At 39.1% G+C, this 22,409-nt stretch overlaps 4 protein-coding genes across 5 annotated transcripts; 2 read left to right on the forward strand and 2 right to left on the reverse strand.

Moving 5' to 3' along the window:
- Positions 1–232: 232 nt before the first annotated feature.
- LOC145485939 (kelch-like protein diablo) lies at positions 233–6,711 on the reverse strand. The gene is made up of 5 exons (XM_081464606.1): positions 5,629–6,711; positions 4,686–4,963; positions 3,673–3,870; positions 3,349–3,570; positions 233–2,843 (listed from the first exon to the last, which is right to left on the reverse strand). The coding sequence occupies exons 1-5, from the start codon at positions 6,459–6,461 to the stop codon at positions 2,587–2,589; spliced, it is 1,788 nt and encodes a 595-aa protein (XP_081320732.1). The 5' UTR covers positions 6,462–6,711; the 3' UTR covers positions 233–2,586.
- A 3,258-nt stretch (positions 6,712–9,969) lies between these two features.
- Positions 9,970–13,297, reverse strand: LOC145485937 (uncharacterized). 2 transcript variants are annotated; one of them, XM_081464604.1, is made up of 5 exons: positions 13,238–13,297; positions 13,127–13,160; positions 12,945–12,996; positions 11,334–11,407; positions 9,970–10,252 (listed from the first exon to the last, which is right to left on the reverse strand). In XM_081464604.1, exons 1-5 carry the CDS (start codon positions 13,295–13,297, stop codon positions 10,125–10,127), a joined length of 348 nt encoding a protein of 115 aa, XP_081320730.1. In that variant the 3' UTR covers positions 9,970–10,124. The 2 variants fall into 2 exon arrangements, with proteins under 2 accessions (XP_081320730.1, XP_081320729.1); XM_081464603.1 differs by having other exon boundaries at positions 10,170–10,658.
- A 70-nt stretch (positions 13,298–13,367) lies between these two features.
- LOC145485938 (uncharacterized) lies at positions 13,368–15,799 on the forward strand. Its single transcript, XM_081464605.1, has 5 exons — positions 13,368–13,421; positions 13,492–13,528; positions 13,642–13,702; positions 13,859–13,935; positions 14,980–15,799. Exons 1-5 carry the CDS (start codon positions 13,368–13,370, stop codon positions 15,117–15,119), a joined length of 369 nt encoding a protein of 122 aa, XP_081320731.1. The 3' UTR covers positions 15,120–15,799.
- A 299-nt stretch (positions 15,800–16,098) lies between these two features.
- Positions 16,099–21,653, forward strand: LOC145485935 (zinc finger CCHC domain-containing protein 8-like). Its single transcript, XM_081464600.1, has 3 exons — positions 16,099–18,426; positions 19,071–19,253; positions 20,231–21,653. Exons 1-3 carry the CDS (start codon positions 17,379–17,381, stop codon positions 20,878–20,880), a joined length of 1,881 nt encoding a protein of 626 aa, XP_081320726.1. The 5' UTR covers positions 16,099–17,378; the 3' UTR covers positions 20,881–21,653.
- The last annotated feature ends 756 nt before the right edge of the window (positions 21,654–22,409 follow it).

Here is a 22,409-nt window from a genome sequence, read left to right on the forward strand (position 1 = left end):
TAGATCAAATACTTCGCATTCACTCCGTATCAGCAGCCGACTATGGCAGCCATTGAGGAATTTACAAGACGAAAGCTGATTGGTCGAGCGACAAGGAGGAAAGTACAAACTGTTTACATGCATAACTTTGGCGCAGAAAAACTTGTCCAAATAAAACGCTGTTTGCGTTGCTATTAATTCAAAATCTCTATCTTTGTGTGAGGTCAAATTCATTCAACAACCTCAGTTATATTTTTGGCATAGATTGTGTACGTTTTTACTAGGGTTTCAAGTTTACTTTCATACACTGATTACTGTCTTTACGAATTTTAATTTTGTGGGCACTATTATGGTTTCAATTAATCTTAGTTTGCACAGTTAGCCCATGATGGCGTTGAAAACCTCATTTGCGTCGCCATATCACCAAGAACACACCACAGAAATTGTAACTGGGGTTGAAAAACATTTTGTGTGAGCTTTTATGAAATGTGGTATTAAACCAGGCTATCAAAATGCCATAGTTCATGCTGAAAACGTGACCTTTCTCCCCTAAATTTTTAAAAAGGTTTTATTCATGGTAAGCCGGAAGAAAGGGAGACAAGAGACTGTTCTATGTCATTTCTAAAAATGTATTTCATTTCAGTCTGAAGGCTAATATCAAGTTGTTTGATATCAGTTCAACCACAAATTGAATTTCAGAATCTTACATCCTTTCCCCGTATACTCTCATTTATGCAGAGGGAATTATTTTTAGCACTGGCTAGTATAGCGCGTGCGAACTGACTGTCGTGGAATTATTTATCACTCCAGATGACCCAAATGAAAATTGTATACTTTATAAACGATTTATTTTGTCGTTACAAAAACACAGGGCCGTGTGATCGAGGACACTCTTTTGAAAAAGGTGAATAATTAGTACAGTTTTATTAAGTGGTATGGAGAATCAAAGTTTTGCTAAGCTTTTATACAAGGTTGTTTCGGGCAGTCCTGTACTCGTTTTGTTTTCTGTTTTTTTAAACTTATTTTTGCACACTTTATTTTAGGTATGAGTGCAAATAAGGTTATGTTGTTGTTGACGAAAAGCAAGGTTTGAAAATAAACATGCCACAAAAATGGCTATGGGACAAAATTTGCAAATGCCACCACCTAGGTGTCAAATCAGCAGAATCAACTTGAATACGTTTCAATCCCCACACGCACGACCCTCAGTTTCGCTTTTCCCGTGTGTACTGAACTGCTTTGATTTGTGATGAAATCAAGAGAAATAAGCCGGACTTGGTCTAAAAGCTATCCCTGTAATATAGGAATGTCTCACATGACTCCTGCTAAGAAACTATGACTCAGTCAGTTCCAATCTCGTTCCCAGGGTTTTTTCCGCCCCTCCCAATTTGTATAGGTAATCATACGGTTTCGAGTTCAATTTGGAATTAATTTGCACGAGTAAGTTTTTCAAAAAGCTGAAATTGCACGAGCCGCTTCGTGAAAAAATTCGCGTGGAGGAAGTGCCGGAAGATCTTTCTTGAAGACATTTTTTCTCATTCGAGAAAACTTTTTTCAAAGTTACCGCACAAAATTTTCGACATCATTTTACGTGATATTATTGGCTTGGAAAATTTCTTACTGTCTTCCAGCCAATCATAATCCAGAATTACGATGTGTAATTTACACTGGTGTTACACTTGAACTGCACTGCTCTCAGCCCATCAGAATCGAGTAATTTTTTTCATGTATGTTATAACTGAAGTAAAAGCAGCTGGGAGCAAGTCTCAAAAAAGATTGCATTGTTTCAGGGTTAAAATAAGGCGACTCACATCCGGATTGTGCGATATTGTTCTCAGTTTTTTATTTCCTGTTAAATATAAAGCCCTTCAGAATTCAGGCATTTTTCTCTATTCTCAATTTTCTCTATTCTCTCTTTCGACGAAAGATGTCACCATAGAACGACTAATATACTGTAGTTGTTTCGTTAAACGGAATAATACCACTATTTGATTCGCAATCAGTCTTTCATTAGACAATCGACACACAGCTGTTTTTTTGCACGCGGAAACTTGACAAGGTTTCGATATAGTTAGCTTGTGTATAAACAGGTACACTTAGATGGGCGTCATCTGGCTATACATAGAAAGCAACTACTTTAAAAAAATTCGATATTGCAACGACTGTTTTAGAAAACGGCAAACTTGGAAACTGAGCCTCTTGTAGAAATACTGAGGTACTTTCATCAACTTCTCTTTGTCCAGTGCCTATTTATACATATCCTTGAATTCGCATCCTAGCTAATGTTACTGTCGAGTGGTTGTCACCGCCCAGAATGGCTATTCTTCGTTCAGCTTTTGAAAATCAAACCAAAATTTGTAATTCTTAATTCAAAGTTATATAGGCACGCATTTGAGTTCTTGAAATTATGGTTATCATGTGAAGCGTAAATTAGAGTGCCTCTTCGACTTTTTACAAAGAAATGCGAAAATGTTGCAATGTATTCCCAATTTTCCGCTTTCTTCAATGTTCTCACTGTTTACCAACTCACGAACTTCTCTACCCCTTGCTTCACCCTCCTTGATCAAGAAAACAGCATGGCTTTTAGTCCACCTTGCTGTCCACCTTCTAAATCAGATTTTCCTGACTGGGCTTTTTCGGTTTAGCGGGGGTAACCTCTGCCATCATGTCTCTACTGACAGATGTCGTTGCACAGCGGAACCCATACCGGGGGTATGGTAACTCTGTTATGATCGACCACTCGTCTTCTCTCCAGTCATAACACTCCACTGACGTCACAGCCACGTGACCATACGAACCACCGAATACGTAGATTTTCCCGCCAAATGCTGCGGCTCCTGCGCGGTCACGTTTGGTCTTCATCTCTGCGGAAATGAAAAATAGTCAAAGGTAGCTTTATGTTCCCACTTACTGGTGGAAGTATTAAGCCCGCAATTTCAATAAACTTTCAGTACGTAGCGGACTACCTTTGTATATAAGTAAAGTTAAAAATATCCTTGGCAAAGCTCGCGTGTTTGTGCAAACGTGTGCGTGATAGCAAGCGTTATGTTTTAACGACAAATAACTCAAAAGATGAACTGGGTTTCATCTCCGCCTGACGTTTCGTCAGAACAAAACTTATTTGAGAATTAAATTCTTCATTAAGTTGCCTTGACTTAGAAACAACTACAATGTTTCAGATGGAGCTGATCAGATCAGAAGTTAATCCATATTCATTTTTTTGAGAAAGCGTTGATCTACAAATGGGAATACAACAGTCGCTTGCAGACTAAATTTACTCACAATTTGCAGGTAGCCATTTTACACGACAACATAAAATGTCATCAATGTTGTAACCTTGGGATTTTCGGAGTATTTTATAACATTTACCTTTCCCACAAGACCATTTATCTGCACCTGGGTCATAAATCTCACATGAACTCAGAATTTTCCGAACGTCTGATCCTCCTCCCATCACAAAAATTTTCCCCATCAGCACCACAGCGCATGCTCCACTACGCGGTGTGTTAAGGCTGGAGACGTTGTTCCATTTATCCTGTCGAGGGTCATATCTTTCCACCGTTCTCAAAAATGTGTTGTTTTTCGAAATCCCTGTAAAAATACAATTAGAACAGTTAGTTGTTAATTAGCCAGCTACTGTTTGAAGTGACTGAAATTAGTTAGTTCGATCACAATACTTTCGGAGATCATTACCTCCAATAACATAAATGTATTCGTCAAGTGAAACAGCACAGTGATTATAGCGCCTCTGGCGTGGAGGGGAGAGGGAAGACCAGGATTCCGTCACGTGATCATAGCACTCCATCGTTTGTTCTTGATTTTTGCTTCCCAGGACTCCTCCAACCACATAGATTTTCCCGTGGAGCTCTACGGCCTCATGGTTTAAACAACCTGGAGCATAAGATACAACCTGGGGCATAAGATGCTATTTGTAATTTTTCAACAACTATACCCGCTTATAATCCAGCAAACATTATCGCTCACACGTGATTGGTCTAAACGCGTCATGTGCCTGAATACGCTCCAGCTAAAACTGGTGGAATATCCGAGTGATATTCCCCAGTTTCAAAACTGCACGTGTTGCGAAAAATGTTTGAAGGATAATAAACACAATAGCCTTCACCAGCGCGAAAATATGCTTGAATATTTGTCCAAGGGCATTATCTGTTCCTCAAAGCTCGCAGTTTTGTTCGCTACTCGGAACAGATAATGTCCGAGGAAAAACACCGAGCATATTTTCGCGCCAAATGGAGGCTATTGTATATATATTGAGAGGCGGAATCAGCCCTTATTTTTTGGCCTCCTAGACTCTACATGTACAGCAAAAGCGAAAGACGCGACCAAGGGGGACTTGTCTGGTAGAATGCCAATGTCAAGAAGCTAAAAAAAGTTTTCAGCCGATAGAAAGGAAGAAAAAATTTACTTCACTCAAAGATAGCGTTAACCGATCTGTGGATTTTGAAGATTTCTCGGCAACGAGAAATTCAGTATTATGACTGTTTATTCCGTTCACTCGAGTGGCCTATCATTAAGTTCATCGCATCAGATTTAGACATTTGTATCGTTTGACTTCGACATATGGCCAACTTGTCATAGCTTAAACGCAGGTCTGACGAGTTTCTTTGAGTGTAAGTCACACTTGTGGATTTTTTTAAACGAGCAAATCACTCCCCCTCTCCCCTACCCCACTCACAGACACACTTTACCTGCACTAAGTGGAGTCGTTTTCTCCCAGGTGTTAAACTTAGGGTCCAGTCTCTCGACCGTCGAGAGAACAGTCATGTTCTCCCCAGGTGTGGAACCACCCACAGCAAACAACCAGCCGTGTAGCCTGGCCAGGCTAAAGTTCAACCGACTGTCAATCACTGGAGACAAGCAGTACCACTTACTGGTCAGCGGATTAAAACAGTGGCAGCATGGTAGAGCGTCATTTTCGATGACTCCGCCCACCAAGATGATGACATCTGTCAAGTGAGATTTCCACCTATCGTACTCATAAAGGGAAAAGATTCAAGATAAGTCCAGATTGCATTCTGGATCTACTTCCGGCTTGTAGGTCATCCGTTGAGGTCTGGGGCTTATTAGCTAATTCAAGAATTACATTTTGTGCTAGACCTTTTAGATCGCAACAAAAGAAGACTTTACAATGTTAAAGACTGAACTGAGTTTTCAAGCATAAAAGGAACAAGGATAGTTACAGTTAGTAAAGATTGTTGTAAATTACAAAATGACATTCAATATCGTATAAACTCTTGTTCTTAGACCATCGTGGCTTCATTAAGAATATAACACAAACAGCGGTGATAAACATTGTATTCCAACGCATTTCAATACAGAACTTGACGTTTCGTATGCTAGTCGACGTACATTTTCAAAAGTGACGGTTACAAATTTTTGAAAAACTATTTATATCGTAATTATTAGAGGTGGTCTGGAAGCTAGACTGAAAAAAATGATCTGCAGCAGTATTTTAACCTGTCTATACGTCCTGAGAACTGAGAAGCAACAGCTAGTAAAGCAACAGCTTCTCAATACCGACGCCATGGGAAATGCACGGAAAGTAGTATATCAATTAAGAAAATTTCGATATCAAACTTTACTTCGTACGTGAATGGTCCAAAGTTCAATGCAGGGTTATTAAATACTTACCTTCGCTTGGTCCTTTCATTCTGAAGCAGTTTTTTCTCCTTGTGACTTGCCATTTTGAACGTCAGGGCCTCGGCTATCAGCTCTCTACTTGCCGACGATGACGTCACAAGTGGATCTTTATCGATTGTGCCAAGTAAAAACGTTCGTGATATGAACGGCAGTCGCACGTGACTTAACAACTGGGAAAATGAGTCACGCCTTGACATAACATCATAGTTTACCCACGCGCGAATTGAATTAAAAATTTGCTCTTCGTTTTTCACGTTTAAGTCATCATCTGCAATTATTTCGGCCAGTTCCTCTTCCGGCATCTTGAAGAATTCTTCAGAACTTTGAATTTCCAGGAAATTCTCTATCATAAACCGTTTGCCCTCGCGTAAAAGTTTTTCGCAAGAATAGATTCGAGCCATAGCTGTCATTTTGACGCAGTTTTCTACGCAGAGATAACGAATAAGAAATTGCTCGCACTCCAGTTTCAGAGATTCAAGGCCCAGTTGATGGGAAGAACACAAAATATCTTCAATGTTTTCTTCAGTGAGCAAGATTTTGGCAGTATAAATGTAGCCCAAAACATCTCGAAGGATAGAATCTGTGATCCCCCGTAAAATTGTTTCTCTTGTGTATCTGGAAAGGGAAGTGCCTGTGTAAAGCCCGTAGAAATACGAACTACTAGCCGCCAAAACACTTCTGTGTGCATAAAATTTTGTACTTCCCTCCTCGGTCAATAGCACGACGTCACACAGGACTTCAGAGTCGCGCATCTGATTCATTTTGTTGAAGAAGTTGATCAAGTACAGTCGATCGGTAATGGCTGCTGATGTTGAGGTATCCATGTTCTTGCATTGAGTGGTTTGTTTTGTTTGACGCTGGACAACTTCTATTCCGTTTTACCACCAGCTCAGTTAACAGGTGGCTTACATGTTTAATTAATTTTAATGATATTTATATGCTGATTTTAATTTATACCGTTTGTTACGCGCCAGGCATTAACTCCACTCGACTTGCGCACTAGGCAGTGAGATTATGGCCTCTTTGGTTAAATGTACAGTATCACCAAAAGCTGAGTTGTTAGGGACGGACCATCAATTTTTCTTTTTTTTTTTGGGGGGGGGGGGGGGGGAGGGCGAGAGGAATGGGTATCTTCCAAAAAACCTTAAAAATCTTGCACAGCGAAAACCGTTGAAAGAACTGAAACGTGCAAGGGGAGCCATAGGGAAAAAATCGAGCAAGTGCTTTCTACTATCATTATTTTGATATTTGATGTTAAAAAAGTGCAAGCTATTGCCCACCAAAAAAACCCACACGCACAACCTATCTGGGTGTGAAAAAAAATTTCATGCCCCAATAAATTGCTCAACCCCTCCCCCCGTCCCTTGCGCGCTATAAAATGGGTTTGGCTAGATGCTATCGTTCGTACGGCAAACTAATTTCCTCACTGTGTCAGTTGCAAACATGTTTTACACGGCTTTCTCTTGATAGCCAGACGATTTTTCACTTTAGTGTCGGTGAACAAATCTAGGCTACAGACAGTCATCGTGCTTCTAATCGCTGATCGCTTTATTAAGCCACAGCTGTGAAATTCATTATTAAAAATCAGTTTTTGGAACTTTCCTTGTATTTTTATACCAGATATATAACCTAAACGAAGCAATTCTATTGTGAAAAAATTTGACTCCTAAGTTATGAGCTTCGTCTTTTTCGTCGTCTTCCGGGTTTGTTCTGTTCCGTCCTAATTTTAATCTTCTTGTTCGTTTCCATAAACACGTCGCTATCGCCATCGGAACAAGAGACCATGATGATCTCTTGATCGGAATCAATCACATCAAATAAGCCTTCTATCAGTAAATGCGGTTGATAAATGAATGATCATCACAAATTCGAAAATTATCGATCGACACAAATGTGATTTCGAAATTGATGAACGAAGAAGTCGCGTAAGGAAACCAAAGTTGCGAAGTTGCGGCACAACAAGCGTTCATTGTGACTGAGGAAGTAGCTGGTAACCCCGCTAGGTTTATTTCTAAACTAGGTGAACTGGAATGCATTAGGAGGTCCTTTCCGAGATAAATCTTAGAAGAGAGACGTCTATAGTAAAACAAGTTTCCCTTTCACTGTTAAAGGTCGAGGTTTTCTTTACAGTGAGCGATGCATTGGTTTGTTCATCATCGGTCATTGGTTCTTCGTTCCGTTTCCTGTCTCTTTTTACTTTTTTGGCGATATGAATTGACACAAAATGGCTCAAAGCGAAAAACTCTTCAACAAATACCAGAATAGCTACGAGGAGACAAAACGACAGTACTTTGATTTCATTTCCATTACACGTTCAGCACTCTGAAAAAGAAAATCAAATTCATGTCTGTAAAGTACTGAAACGAATTTATTTTTAAAAGGTACCAAAATCTATCCACCGCAATGCGTCAGGTTGTCCTTTTCATGAGACTTTAATTCAGCGTATCATTACTATGCATGCATGTGTTATTTGACTTATTTGGGGAGCGACATCGTAGCATAAATTAAATTGCGTTTTAAGATTACAGAAGCACATATTAAATGGTTTGAACCCAGGAGTATCAGTAGTTCGTATAGTGTGATCGTCCGGGTGAGCGTAGTTCTGAAAAGAACTGTTGTTGGTGACTCTGACGTTTCGACAACCTGAGCGGAAGTCATTTTCAGAGTCAAGTGAGTAGTGTTTGTCAATCGATGGTCATGGTCTGGTCCGTTGAAAGTGATTGGTCAGTTTAACCATGATGGTACTGGTTGAAAGACTCGTGTAAAACTTGTCAACAGTCATTGGTCGATTCCAGTAAACCTAACCCTAACCCTAACCCTAACTAGTCTCGCAACAATTAAACAAAAAATATCAGTTTTCTTTCAAAGTAGCCTTCACTGAGAAGGGACGCGATCAAACAATTAGGAAATTTTTGTCCACAAAGGCGGTCAAGTTGGTTAAACGCGCTGCCAAGGTGTTGAAACCTTTCAATGGGCAAAAAAAAGCTGTTAATTCATCTGGCCTGATGTAGCCTTGAATGTGCGTATTAAGATAATGAAAACAGGGTTTTTCGTCTTGTGCTACTGAGGTTGATACATTATTGTCTCATAAGTGGTCATTATTGAAGAATTGCCACACTGGATGATTTCAATTCAAAATTGAATGCATTTTTCTCGGCGCTGATAATGTTAAAAAGTCTTCCATACGTTTCAGGGGTACAGTCTCTCCACCAGTGGACGTTAGACATGCCGTTGACAAACTAACATAGGGATTGTAAGTGAAAATCTTTTTAACGTTCTCAATGCTAGTCAGTTGCGTAATATATCAAGTTAGCAACGCGTGGCCCTACTACGTCTACTATTAGCATATTTAATCAAATTCGATATATATTTAAGTAAAGTTGAAGCTTGCGGCGAGTACAGCCGTATTAAGTTAAAATACATTGTCTAAAATTTTTCTTTCAGTTTGAGTAAATACTGTGGAATGACATCAAGATTGAAATACCAAGATAATAATCTCTCACTGGATGAGTTGATACCAAATCGAAGTTCATTGCTCAGGCGACTTGCAGTGTTCAGATTCAAAAATTTCAGATTTAGTTGTACATTTAAAAATAAATACATATTAAGTGTTGTTAAATCAAAACGTCAATCTACAACTTGTAATGATTTTTCCATTATTATGCTGACATCCGTTGGGCTACAAATCTCTCGAACATGAAGAAAATTTTGTGAAATAATGATATCAAGATCTATCAAGGGAATGACTGCCAGATTCAAAGTGATTGAAGCTACAGAGTGAAATCCAAGGTACAAATTACAACTTACGTTTACTTCGTGTATGTCAAATTCAGTCACATCAGGTCCCAACACTCTATGCCACACTCTTTACTAACAAGCCGGCTGAAACAATTTGTCTGAAAAAAACCCCAACCACGAGTCTGCTCGCTTATCGGTCAGCATCACGGCGAGCATCTAAAGATAACTCGGGAACATTATAAAATTGGAAGAAACGGAAGAATCATGTATTACTCTGGCCGCCGAGGTTGCATTCGTGTGAACATCATTACCTGATTTCTTTCTACCGCCTTCTGGGTAAATATTAAATTTGGCTCCAAATGGACGGAAATAGGGGCTAAAATGGAGAACAAATAAAGTAGTGGAAAACTATCCGACGACTTTATCTTGGAAACTCACTAAGCAGATGAAGTGTTTTCAACATGATCATTAATTTCTCTCCTGAGATTGTAATGAAAAGATCGACTTCAACAATAAAACATGTTCATGAAGTAATGTATCAAACACGAAAGACTGTGTTTGATCACGTTTCCCAACAAAAACAATTCAGACACAAAATATAAATAAGACAAAATATGAGACTTGGGAAAAAATATGAATAGGACAATGTGTTTATTAATAAAAAGAAACAGTGACCAACATTTCAGAGCACTAAAACCATTACAGACCCTATTACAGCCATTTACAGTTCTTTTTGCAAGTTATAAATTTCAGAGACCAGGTATTGCATCTTCGCAGCACGAAAATGTATCGTCATCATCTCCACAAACTGCCTCCAAACTATCGTCATCTGATTCACAGTTTTCCACCGTCACTGATGGGTTTAAGATCACCAAACCTATGGGGATCAAAAAATAAAATTGCTTAACTCGACTTCCAATAATAGCACTTATTCAAAATAGGCCTGTGCTACAGCCGGCTCTGAGTTTTCTTTCAGAGAGAGTGGCTGTAACACAGCCTAATTCGAAATTATGCCAAAATTTATCACCACTTGATGGAAGGGAGGCATTGTGGAGTGACGACAAAACCTTTTCAATGCTAAATATCTTGGGATCAAAATTAAAACCCAAGATTGCCCTCAGCTTCACAAAGTTTTGAGCAAATTTTCCACAAGATCCGAAGAGTTTGACAGACTGTCAATATTTCATCTTCTTCAGTTACAAGCTCTGTGGTAAGTTCATCGTCCCCATTTCCTTCTTCCTCTTCACATATTATATCCACAACAGAAGTAAACAAGATTTGATCTAAATAAAGGCAAACGCTACAATTAATGCTACCTCTTTGGAAGTGGCCTGCATGGCTTGCATTCAAAGGGGAGGGAGAGGGGGGCACCTGAAGCACAAAGCTTGCAGGCTACTTTGGTAGCCCAAATAAGCAGTCATATCAAAAATGATCCACAGACAAATATTTTCAAACACAAAGAAAAGAGTTGAAAATAAAAAAAAAAGGAGCGGAACATTCCTTACAATCCTCATTTTGGTGGTGAACTATTGGCAGCTGATAGTGAAGTGGTACCCTGGATACTGGGACACCATTACACTTTAGCAACCCAAGTATGTCACTGATAAGTCATAACTTCCAGAGGGTCTAGATAAAAGAGGGCAAGTGGCAGTTTTTAGAAAAAAAATACAACACTTAAAAGTTTTATGGAAGGGCCACAGGTTTTTCAGTGATTACTGTTGTGTGCTACCCTCAATAAATAAAGTTGATTATTATTATCACTATTATGTTTTGACAGTTTCTATTGTCATCGTCACTACCGGCAATGGGAAACATTAACTTAGAAATAACCATGTACAGTAATGCGTGTGAAAAAACTGTCAGGTTGCCTTCCTGACATATACTTGAGCATTTGTCAACCTTACAGCTCAAGAATGAGTGGACATTAAGAATATCTGATTTACAAGGCGTGCACTTACTCACTGCTGCTGATAATCTAGTGTGTCTTCTGGCAAGATTTCTTGTTATGTTATCTCTTGCTATTGTCTTGAGCCTTGAAGACAAGAAATCACATTGATAAAATTGAAAAGAATCTAGACTAAAACAAGTTATCTCAGTTAAGCCTAGTTCACACTTCACATAATGACACTGACATAACAGCATAAGGAAAAGATTAATCTTTCCTTATGTTATTATGCTTAATATGTCATTAAGTCCCTTTCATGTTGTTATGTTGTGTTGTTCACATTGCAGGGTTCGACATCTCCACCAGCCCAATAGCCCGAGGTTAGTGGAAATGAGGTTGGGCTAGTAAAACATCATGTTTAATAGCCCAAGGGCTAGTAGAAAAATTGAAAGAATTAATATTTATTTTGTGCGCTTTAAGTTCATAACTGTTAAAGAAAACAAAAGACTTTTAATTGCAGGGATGATATTAATAAATAAAGTACAAAAGTACCACTCTGTGGCATCTATCTTGTCGTAAAATATCACTGGAACCCAGACCCTATGCTTACTGGAAAATGTACTCCCCAGTTCTCTCCGTACCCATCTTGCAATGCCATGCACATCACCTCGCACTTGAAGCGATGGTAGAGAAGATGGAGCAATAAAGCAGCGCTACCACGCAAAAAAGCGGAGACCAGTGAAACCGAAGAGAAAAAAAAGTAGGAAAAATGAGAGCAATAAAAGGAAAAGAGCATTTAGTCTATTGTGGAAAGAAAGTTTTGTGTGGCTCCAGTATCATGTTATGAACAACGAGGGTAAGATGTTCTGCGACATTTGCAGAAGGTATGATCATTCAGGTTCATGTTTGGTGGAAACACAAACTTTAAGCTAGAAACCAATGAGGCCCATGCTAGATCAGTCTTTCTTTTCATATATGTTGTAAGGGGCAAAGTAAGGAATGTGAAAATAGAGCCTGAGAGGGAAACTGACCTGGGCTACAAAGTTGTGTTTCGGGCTAGTAAATTTCAGAAATGACTAGCCTGGTGGCTACTTATACAGCTGATCAGATGTCGAACCCTGCAACTGGTGATATAGAACATCAACAAAGGGTACTTTTTTGCCTTTGTGTGACCTCACTGTTATGTCCCAAGTGTGAACAAGGCTTACGTGCTTCTAAAACAGTGATTAGTTTTTAATTTAAATCACCTTGTCACCACCATGATTACTTTATGCAAATTTGTCATGTTAATGAGTGGTTAAAAATTTGATAGTACCTTGGAGTCTGACCAAAATTAACATGCACTTTTTCGGTATCCCCAATCACAGAAACATTTGTCCACTGCAAAACCAAAATAGTTTTTGGAATCACTCGGCATTTCTTGATAAACATAGAACATTCTTAGCAGGCTTGAGTAAGCCTTTTTGTTGAAAATTCTGAAAAAAATATTTGAATTGTGAGTCAGTATGCTTAAAGCTCTGGAAATATCAAAATGATTCTTTGAATCACTTGGCATTTCCAAATAAGCATAGAATACTCTGAAGAGGTCTGAATAAGACTACTGGTCTGAGATCCGTGAAAATTTCTGATTATCAGGGATTTTCTGCCAGGCATATTTCAATTTTGCAGAAGGTTCAGTACTTACAATCCACAGTCTCTAAGAATAGACTTTCCCACTGCAGAAGATATACTTCTTGCTGAAAAAACAATTAGAAATATAAACAATTAAGACATTTACGCTTACGCCTATGTTTATGTTACATAAGCTTACATAAGCCTAATTCCTGTTTACAGTACACAGACCAAGTTGTAGAATAAGCCACTCACTTTGTGATACGCCATTCGTAGACAAAGCCGTTTTCTGTGAAAATAAGAAATAAATTTGCTACGTTAGAAGTTGTGTGCGTCCGTTTCAGCTTGCTTATCAAGATAACTTACCGAGATTTGAATCGAAGCTCGCGCTACTGAGCGAACACAACGTACAGACAACGCCGCCATCTTGTTTATTTCCCGTCAAGCACCGCGCGCAGACACGAGAAGGCAATGTTTGAACAGCGGTAATTTCAAAATGGCGGCTGCAGCACGTTGCCTTCGGTCTCTTTCGCGTTCGACTGCTTTGAAGGTAAACGGTCTTCAAACCTCATTGAACCCTTTATTTGCTAGTATTAAAACTGTTTCATTTTTTCTTGCAGCATTTGTCGTCTTCCCTCGCTAAGAATGTCTCACAGAGTAAGTAACCCAACACATGGCACAGAGATGATAAGCTGACATATTATTTGATTCATCCTGTAGTTGATCTTGACTTAACACGCTGTGTTATTAAGTTGATCTTTTCCTTACAGGTTCCAGTAGAAGCGGATCATCGCCATTACTGAAGTCATTTCTTAGTACTGATAACGGATTGTAAGTATAGTATGCACTACTACTTTGGATAAAAAGATATTCCAGGCCCATGTGGCATGATTTTAATGTTTAAAATTAACTGGCACAATATGATAGTTGCACGTGGCTTTATTTGGCTTGATTATTCAGTTGCTTGTACATTCTTCCCTTTCTTAGGCTGAAAGGAACAAGAACTGTTGGAATGTCTACCAGCATGAATTTCAGCAAAAGATTTGCACCAGTGTCATTTGTCTGTAAGTGCGTACAAATGTTATGTCTATTGGTAAAATGAAGAAACTGATTCAAGACTCTTTGTTATACCTCCCAACTCAAATAAGTTTTCTGATTGGAGGAGAACATGTCACATGTCGTGGGTCAGAACTCACTAACTCCCTTGAACTCAACTTGAATTTTTGACTTGCACATGATTAGGCCATGCTCTTTGAAACCACGGTAAATTTGTGAGCCAGCCAGCCCCAAGCAAATGAGTTTTTTTTTGCAGTTTTGTTTTCTATTTTTGAGTTGGAAGGTATGACAAAACACTTAGTGACTGGTCCCATGGGAAACAGTGAGATTTGTTTTCTCTCGACCTCAATGTTCCCCTCAGCTTCACCTCGGGCAACATTGAGGGTCTCAAGGAAAAAAACTCACTGTTGGTGTCAGTCATTAAGTGCTTATTGTCGATTGTTATTGCCTTGGGCAACTAGTAGATCTAGTGATTTTGTGCTTTTGAAACCAAAAAAATAGCTTCCAATGTGGTGTTGTCTCCAGTTGTTACGTGACATGTAGCACACGCATCAGCAGCAGCACAGGATTTTATGACACTGTAACTTGAGGTTGCTCAGTTCTTACTGGCCAGGCAAAAGGCTTCGAAAGCAAGTTATTTTCCTGTTTCTGCTTGTAAAATAATAATGTCATTTTTGGTGGACAACTGGCCCAAACCTTTTTGATTTTTGTTGGGGCTTTTTATACACAGAATAATAAAAAAATGTTTGCAAAGCATACACATACATGTACTGGTAGGCTGAGAGTGCTCAATGTGCAGTAAAAGCTGGTGAGAGCTCCAGACTCAATGGTGTTATGCTCAAGGTTAGTTGAACAGCTTGAGCTGACAGTTTTGTGATAGGTACCTCATATTTAGGCCTGATTTGCCCGCTCTCCGTGCCCAGTTTTGAGTACAGGATGATTTTATCTTTGAGTGCAAGAACTCTGGGTTTTCCTGATAAATATTTGATAAGAATGACTTTTATTTTATAGTGATACCAACAGGCCATGATCATTGTGTTTCATGTCATCAGGTAGCATAGCCAAAGCTTGTCCTCTTTCAATTGATGCGGGCAATGATGGGAGTGATGCTTTGGATGGTAACCTTGGCGATGATGATGGCGATACTTGGTCTCATAACAACGACGATGAACCCTATTTAGATGGCACATGACACAGATTCCATTGGAGATGACTGCCTGCCAACCACTTTTTTATTTCAATAAATAAACAAGAACATTAACAAAATGCAGGAGTTTTGTTGTCCAAACTAAATTGAATTCTTGAACTGTGCATAGTTGGGCATAGATCTCTTGTATAAAATGTAATCACTGATTCACTGATAAACTGAATAATGTAAGACGTGAAAATGGTAGTATTTTAAACTGCTTTGTTCATTCTTTTAATTTATGAAGGAAAATCATTGTGCTCATCTTACAAATTCAGAACCACCTCATACCTTGTGCTACTGCGATTATAAGAACTCTAACATTTAAAGTGGGAATTTTTTAAGGTTTCATTTGATTTTAATACTGTAATCCTGCATAATCATCTAAATAATGTACAGTACATGCTCTCTCCTTGAAGTTGGGTTGTTCATTGTAGACATCTGTTGTGCAATGTGAAATCTTTGAGTAGATTCTTCCCACATAAGAAAAAAACCTTTAAGCCCTTGTAGAGGAGAGAGAGATACACAGTAGCCTGGTATGTCTGTGATGTTAATAATTTTTTGGGGGTAATGTTTGTTTTAAAATAAGCTTGCTAGAGATTTGTATGTGTTAAGTGTCATTCTTGTCGTCGCGCTGCTTGTAATATTTCATCTTAATAAACCATTTTACAGAAATTGCAATGAAAGACTGATATTTTGATGGTAAAATAGATAGTAAAATACGTTTGGTACAAACATGGAAGCCATACTATCCATAAACCATTATGCTGGCAGTTGATAACAGCATGAATTGATCAGGCCACTGGGTATGTCAGTATATTGCAGGTTGTCACATTGTGTTGGTTGTTGCACTAATTTTTTTGTATCAATTTATTATTATAAAACTGATGGTCAAAAGGTTTACTATTTTTGAGTGACTTGGATCGTTCTCCCTCCCCCCAAAGACTTGCTTCATTACTGTAAAACAGTGAAAAGGGAGGTGCATGTGTGTGTGTGGGAAGGGGGGGGGGGGGGAGTAACATTGAAAAGGAAGTTGGGTAGGAGGTAGCATTGAAAAGGGTGTTGGGCGGCAGATGTGTTATTTTTTAGCCATTGCTCCAATATTGTTAAAAAGGGCAGTTGATCAGGAATGCCCCTGTCAATGACACAAGAAAAATATATCTGTCATAAATTATACCAGAAACGTAGCTGTTCCAGGGCCTGTGGTTCACCTCAACCTCAAGTAACCCAAGCGTAATATAAGCATTTGTTTAGAAGTTAGGGATTGTGTTTGATTGAATTCTCTGAAGAAAGATTTATAATCATTGATTAGGTGTCATTTCTTGCCATCCCGGGGTCTTTAAACGGGATTTGAGGGAATTTTGGTAATTTATCGCATGATGCTCTTATGAGTGACAAAGAAGAAGTCTTGCACATTTAATTTTAACACTACTAAAAACTAACTTGAATATTCACACCAATGGCTGGTTTGCAGTGTCACGCCATGAAAAGAAAAGAGAAAGCATAACCATTCAATAAATTAAGTCAAGAAGCTGGGATATGAAAGATGATTGATATGTAAACAACCTTGCCAAGATTTAAGTCTGTGCGGTTTTTCATTGGTGCGTAATTCAGAAAAGTGTTTCACTCAAATTTATAGAGCTTTGTATGGTCGTAAAGTAAGCGAAACATCTGGCATTGAGCTTTACCTTTAAAACGAGAAGTTACTACTCTAGAGCTCCGACACATTGAAATTAATACTTCTTCTAGAGCAAGAACTGTTTAATTAGCAAAAACTTGAGCAGAAACTCATCTTTTGACCTAGTCAACAGCCTTATTGGGCTTGGCGCCATTTTAATGTCACGCAACGCATAAACTTGGAAATTCAAACGTGCTCTATTACATAATAAGGAACCCTGTTGAGCTTAAACATTGTGAAACGTCAAGTTATCAGAGGGTCTTACATCTGATGAAACTAAAACTTCAGATGGATTGGTACTTTCTTATTTTGGAAAATGATGACGGCACATGAAAACTGTCAATAAATAAAGTGAAATTAACCTAAATTCGTTCAAGTCTCGTGTTAATACCCCAGGATGACAAGAAATGACACCAAACAATGACTAGAAGTCGTAATACGGTGAATTACTCGTGCATTCATTGATTTCAGTTTCAGTCCCATACCCTTGTACATGTATTCCGCTTGGGAAGCCTGTGCCTCAACCTGTGTATGACGGAAACGGACGGGCGAGGCAGGTAAAGATTGGAAACTAGTATACTTCCATCATGGCGGACGAGGACTGCTTCGATGAAGAGCTTCTTTTCACTGAATTTGAGGTGGAAAAAGCGAAGAAAAAGACCATGAAAAAGGACGATGATTCTACTGGGGGAAAATCATCAAAGTCTTTGAAGGAAGAAAACTTACGTCTGAAAAATGCGCTTAGAAGTTTAGTCAGTATGTTTAAAGTGACTCATGGACGTACGACCCAAGATCCCGATTTTGAACAAGAAAGGTATTCGCCTCTTTTTCAAGCGATTTATTTCGATAACAGGACGTCAATCAGAAACAGGGAGAAGATTGAAGAGTTTGTTCAAACTTTACAGCGGCGTGTTGACGACGTTAACGAGAGGGAGTCGTATGGCAAAGAACATTTTCCACCGTCCATCTTCGACATGAATTATGAGCTGGAAAGGTTAGCTGAGCAAGAGGGTCATTTCGCACCGTTTTCTGTTGTCAGTTCTTTGCAGTACTACGATGTATATTGCATTGACTGCTGTGGGCTGCCTTTAATTGATTTCAACCCGACAATCAGCGATGGCTGGGTTATTCCCAAATACGAGCAGGTTTATTTCTCTGTTTTGCACGGTGAAGAGACACTAAAGGTGAAAATAAAACAAAGCCGAGCTTGTTTTAACTGTGGAGAGTGTGGCCATGTTCTTCAAGACTGTCCTGCACCACAGGATCTTGAAAAAATTAATGCAAACAGGAGAGAATTCCAAAATAAGTTTGCCTCGCCAGCGTATTCAAAATCTAGGTACCATTGTGATGACAAATCAGTGCAACGCTTTTCAGAATTTAAACCGGGGATCATAAGTGCAAAGCTGAGAGAAGCACTTGGGATTGGTGAACAAGATGTGCCTTTTTACATTTATAAAATGCGATACTTGGGGTATCCCCCAGGATATTTACCAAAGGAGGCAAAACCAAGTTTGCTTCTGTATGACGGGGATGGGAACGTAAATGATTACATTGAAGAGGAGGACAGTGAGGATGGTGATAACATTCGCAATTCTTTTATTGAGTTTCCAGGATTCAATATTCCCCTTCCAGAAGGTGAGTCAACAGTTTAAAAATTATTGCGGAGAATTAACTTGAAGTGCATGAAAAAGGTTGATATTATTTTGTGATATACTCTGATCTGCAAAGGGGAAACAAAAGACTCAATGAAGCAATAATGAGTGGGGCTGGCGTTAAGTTTGAGTCCAGACTGCAGACTTATGGTGTATATACTCGTGTTATTTCCATTATCGAGTGCTGACCGTAAACAAGATTATTTAGCCTAATCTTAATGAAAGGCTGCACTCTGGTTAGCCTGGATATCACTTCGGTTAGACTGAATGTTACTCTGGATAGCCTGAATAGTGCTCCGGATAGCCTGTTTAGGGTTAGCTCTCAATGATAGAAATGGTAACATGATTCAGTTAAAAAGCCTACAGTCTGCAATCTGAAGTCTGCATTTTACCCTCAGTCTGCATAATTTTTTTACCCCTGATTTGAAGTCTGTCTGCAGTCTGCAGTCCTGCCAAGGATTACATTATTATTCAGCTTGACTTTCAAATTTTAGGATTAAAACTAGCTTGGATTTTTTAAAGCCTTTCAAAGGTCATTTACGGGTAGGTCATTTTTAAGCTGAATGCTTAAGCCTTTTGACAGTGTAACTACACATTGTTTTGCTTGCGGTTTTTTCTTGTCTTTAGGTGTTAAAGATATATCTGCTGCGATAGGAATGCCGCCAATGCAGAGCCATCAACATATAGACAATTTAGCAGCTCACTACAGACATGAGAGGGGAATGCCAAATACTTCTGGTCAAAATAACAAGAAAAGAAAGAGAACAGAGCTGCAAAGGGATGAACAGGACATGGAAGTGGAGGAAGAAGGTAAAAGGCCTTTGTTTTGGGAATTTGGAAGCAACTGTGCAGTCAAAACTGTAACTTGGACTGAACAACTCTGCATGTTGCATTACTATGACTGTGGCTGCCAGAAGTTCTCATACTCCAAAGGTTTTTTCCTGGGTTCTCTTTGTGGATGTGCAGTGGCCTCATTGTTAGTGCACTTGTCTCCAGACTGAGTGGTCTGGATTTGAGCCCTGGCTGGGGACACTGTGTTGTGTTCTTGGGCAAGACACTTTACTCTCACAGTGCCTCTCTCCACCCACGTGTATAAATGGGTTCTGTCAGATTTACTGCTCGGGGTAACCCTGCAATGGACTAGCATCCCATCCAGGGGGAAGTAGAAATACTCCTAGTTGCTTCATGCTACAGAAAACGGCCTGATGGGCCACTTGGCTCATATGCAGACTTTACCTTTTTATGTCTCTAAAAAATACACCTTGATTATTTTAATTTTTGCCTCATTTAAGGCAGTTCAAGTCAAGCCAATTTTAGGCAACTCTGACTCATGGAAATATGTTAAGAGAGTATTAACTAAAGATAATTTCCAAATATTTAAATTATGCATACAGTGTAATAAATAGTATTGAAAACAAAAATTAAAAATAATCTACAATACTTTGTTATTAGAAATGCCTAGATAGAGAAAAAAACAAAAAGGAAAAGAAAAAAGAAAACCTAAGTTTAGATTTAAAAAAAAAAGAAAAGTTAGAAAATTAATTTTAGATAAGTTTAGGGGCCAGATGCATGGTAAATGAAAATATTGGTGGATCTAGGAGGGCCACAGAAGGAATAAAAGCTGGCAGGGCAAAAACACCCCTCCCCCCCTTAGCTTAAGGGCTGGATCTGCCACTGTATTGTTAAACTAGTGATGTCTCCTTCATTTCAGCTCTATGAGAGGATGTTTTATTTGATTTGCTTATTGCCTAAAGAGAATTCATAACGTCAAACTCTTTGTTTTGTAGGTGGAACAAGTACCTTGTTAGAGTTGGGTTCAACAGAGTCACCTTTGAAGCTTGCACCTGCCAAGAGAACAAAGTATGATTACAAAGAAGAAGTTGGTGCTCAAGAGGACAACACTGGTTACTCTCCCTCCCACCCTGGGGTTCAGTATGGCTCAGAGGAACTGGAACTTCTCAAACGCTACAGGAAACACTCTGGGAGTAAGTCCATGCCTCCCATCTCCACACAACAACAACACACAGAACCAAACGGTTCAACCCAGAATGGTGAGCCAAAGAAAATAATCAAGAGAACTACCAGAAAAAGTATCGAAGAAGGTGAAGTGATCTCTGATGATGAGATAGAGGTTGAGTTGCAGGAAGAGGAAGAAGCTGAAGATGATTATCCTGAGACTACGCTTGGATGGTGGCTTAAAGAACCTCTAGATCCTGTTTCCACCACACAGCCCAAGCTATCACCGCCTCCCAAGCCGCTGGTACAGCTGCCTTTGGAGGCGCTCTCAAGGTTCTATACCAAGAGCACTGTACTGCAAAAGATGAGTTTTGAGGATAGAGTTATGTGGCTGGACCCCATATATGGGAACCTTCAGCCAGTATCTGGTCGGTATGACAGACTTAGGAAACTTTTAGGGAACAAATCTGCTAAAAAATGACACTTTCAGTTGCCATGGTTATCAGGAAGCTTGCAATCCTTTTGGTTGGTGCTGCAGCTAAAAAGTCAAATAGCAATATTGTGACAGGGAGAGAGAAGTGCATTGCTATGGTTATCGTTTTCTTCCAGTCACAATTGCATTTCAGCCTTGTCAATATAAGCTTTACTCAGTAGTTTTTTAACTTTGTCCATTTTTTAGGACACTTATGAGTGAAAATCTGTGAGAGGTCTTTATTTTCATAGCAAATGATTGTAGAATCTAACATTTTTAAACTCATCTCCCTTGAACACAATTCTTGAGAAATGGATAAACTGTAGTCTACATTTTTTATCACAGTTAGGAAGATAATCTTTTAGCCAATAGTACATTTAATGTTCAGTTGAATGACTGACTATAGGGGGCCACGAGTTACAGGTTTTTGGGTGGATCACATTGTACATAAATGGTATTTTTATATACAAGGTTAATGTTAAATATGCATTTGAAAGACATATTAATGGTTTGTCGACACTTCAATCTCATTTTAATGGTGAAGCAAGGTATGTATGGGCGGAAATTCGCTAAGAGTTAGTTTTTAATTTTTTCCACAGCTTTTAGTTCGAGGAAATGTTTTCTTGTTCTGTAATTAGCAGGGGTGAAGGGGCTTATTCCATAACTTTTAGTGTACAGAAAGTTCAACATGGTTAACTAGTCGGGATTTAGGTAAAAATTGTCACTTGCTATATTTAAACGGAACATTTTAATACTTTTGTGCTTAGATTCCACTCTTATTAGTGATCCAGCCCGTAGGAGACCTCGGTTAAAAAAAATTTCGATGTACATATCAGTCACACACATACACACTAGTGAGGGCACACTGCACTCCACACCGCTCAGTTATTAAAGAAATTGAGACTTTGTTGAGAGGGTCTATTATATGGGGTCGTACATTCCGTATAAAACCGCCATATTTTGTTCTTTCGAAACCACAGACCATTGTCTTTTTATCCTAAAAACCCGAAACCGCGCTACTAGTAGGAAGATTATCATCATAACCGATCTTTTCACAGTACGTTACAAATTCTTTGCGATATGATAGCTTTAAAATAATCGTGTTTCTCCTCACAAAGACCACAAGATCTTGAGAATGGAACAAACTGTTTCTAGCCCTAAAAGGCAATCTTTTGTTGAGGGAGAAGCTTCAAGCAACATGGACATTAAGTTACCGCTCAGTCTGACCGTTCATTGTGACCGCCACAAAAACACGCAAAACCGAAAACCGCGAGCTCAATTTATAATTTCATGTGAACGCGGGATAATCTTGTAACCTTTAACGGCCAGATAAATGTGAATGTACCCGCTAACCGGCACTCAGAATAGGCCTAAACCGCTAGAGTATAATGGACCCTCTGTTGAGGTCTGTCAGCTTACACCAACCAATCACAGCAGACCTACTCGTTTTTCGACCAATCAAGAACAAACCCTGAAACCAAACCTGACTTGAGTGACGTACGTTTTCCCGCGCTTTGGACCGGTCGCATGCTTTTGCT

The sequence above is a fragment of the Orbicella franksi genome, chromosome 4 (assembly GCF_964199315.1).
Source record: "Orbicella franksi chromosome 4, jaOrbFran1.1, whole genome shotgun sequence".
Classification (NCBI taxonomy): Eukaryota; Metazoa; Cnidaria; class Anthozoa; order Scleractinia; family Merulinidae; genus Orbicella; species Orbicella franksi.

Excerpts from the sequence above, each read along its gene's own strand:
- LOC145485939 (XM_081464606.1), bottom strand. The coding sequence starts at position 6,461 with ATGGATACCTCAACATCAGCAGCCATTACCGATCGACTGTACTTGATC. Across the intron at positions 3,871-4,685 it reads AACGACTCCACTTAGTGCAG|GTTGTTTAAACCATGAGGCC; the intron begins GTAAAGTGTGTC and ends CTTATGCTCCAG. Across the intron at positions 2,844-3,348 it reads TAAATGGTCTTGTGGGAAAG|AGATGAAGACCAAACGTGAC; the intron begins GTAAATGTTATA and ends TCATTTCCGCAG.
- LOC145485937 (XM_081464603.1), bottom strand. The coding sequence starts at position 13,297 with ATGGCGGCGTTGTCTGTACGTTGTGTTCGCTCAGTAGCGCGAGCTTCG. Across the intron at positions 13,161-13,237 it reads GAGCTTCGATTCAAATCTCG|AAAACGGCTTTGTCTACGAA; the intron begins GTAAGTTATCTT and ends TTATTTTCACAG. Across the intron at positions 10,659-11,333 it reads TAGATTATCAGCAGCAGTGA|ATCAAATCTTGTTTACTTCT; the intron begins GTAAGTGCACGC and ends GCCTTTATTTAG.
- LOC145485938 (XM_081464605.1), top strand. The coding sequence starts at position 13,368 with ATGGCGGCTGCAGCACGTTGCCTTCGGTCTCTTTCGCGTTCGACTGCT. Across the intron at positions 13,529-13,641 it reads CGCTAAGAATGTCTCACAGA|GTTCCAGTAGAAGCGGATCA; the intron begins GTAAGTAACCCA and ends TTTTCCTTACAG. Across the intron at positions 13,703-13,858 it reads CTTAGTACTGATAACGGATT|GCTGAAAGGAACAAGAACTG; the intron begins GTAAGTATAGTA and ends TCCCTTTCTTAG.
- LOC145485935 (XM_081464600.1), top strand. The coding sequence starts at position 17,379 with ATGGCGGACGAGGACTGCTTCGATGAAGAGCTTCTTTTCACTGAATTT. Across the intron at positions 18,427-19,070 it reads CAATATTCCCCTTCCAGAAG|GTGTTAAAGATATATCTGCT; the intron begins GTGAGTCAACAG and ends TCTTGTCTTTAG. Across the intron at positions 19,254-20,230 it reads CATGGAAGTGGAGGAAGAAG|GTGGAACAAGTACCTTGTTA; the intron begins GTAAAAGGCCTT and ends TTTGTTTTGTAG.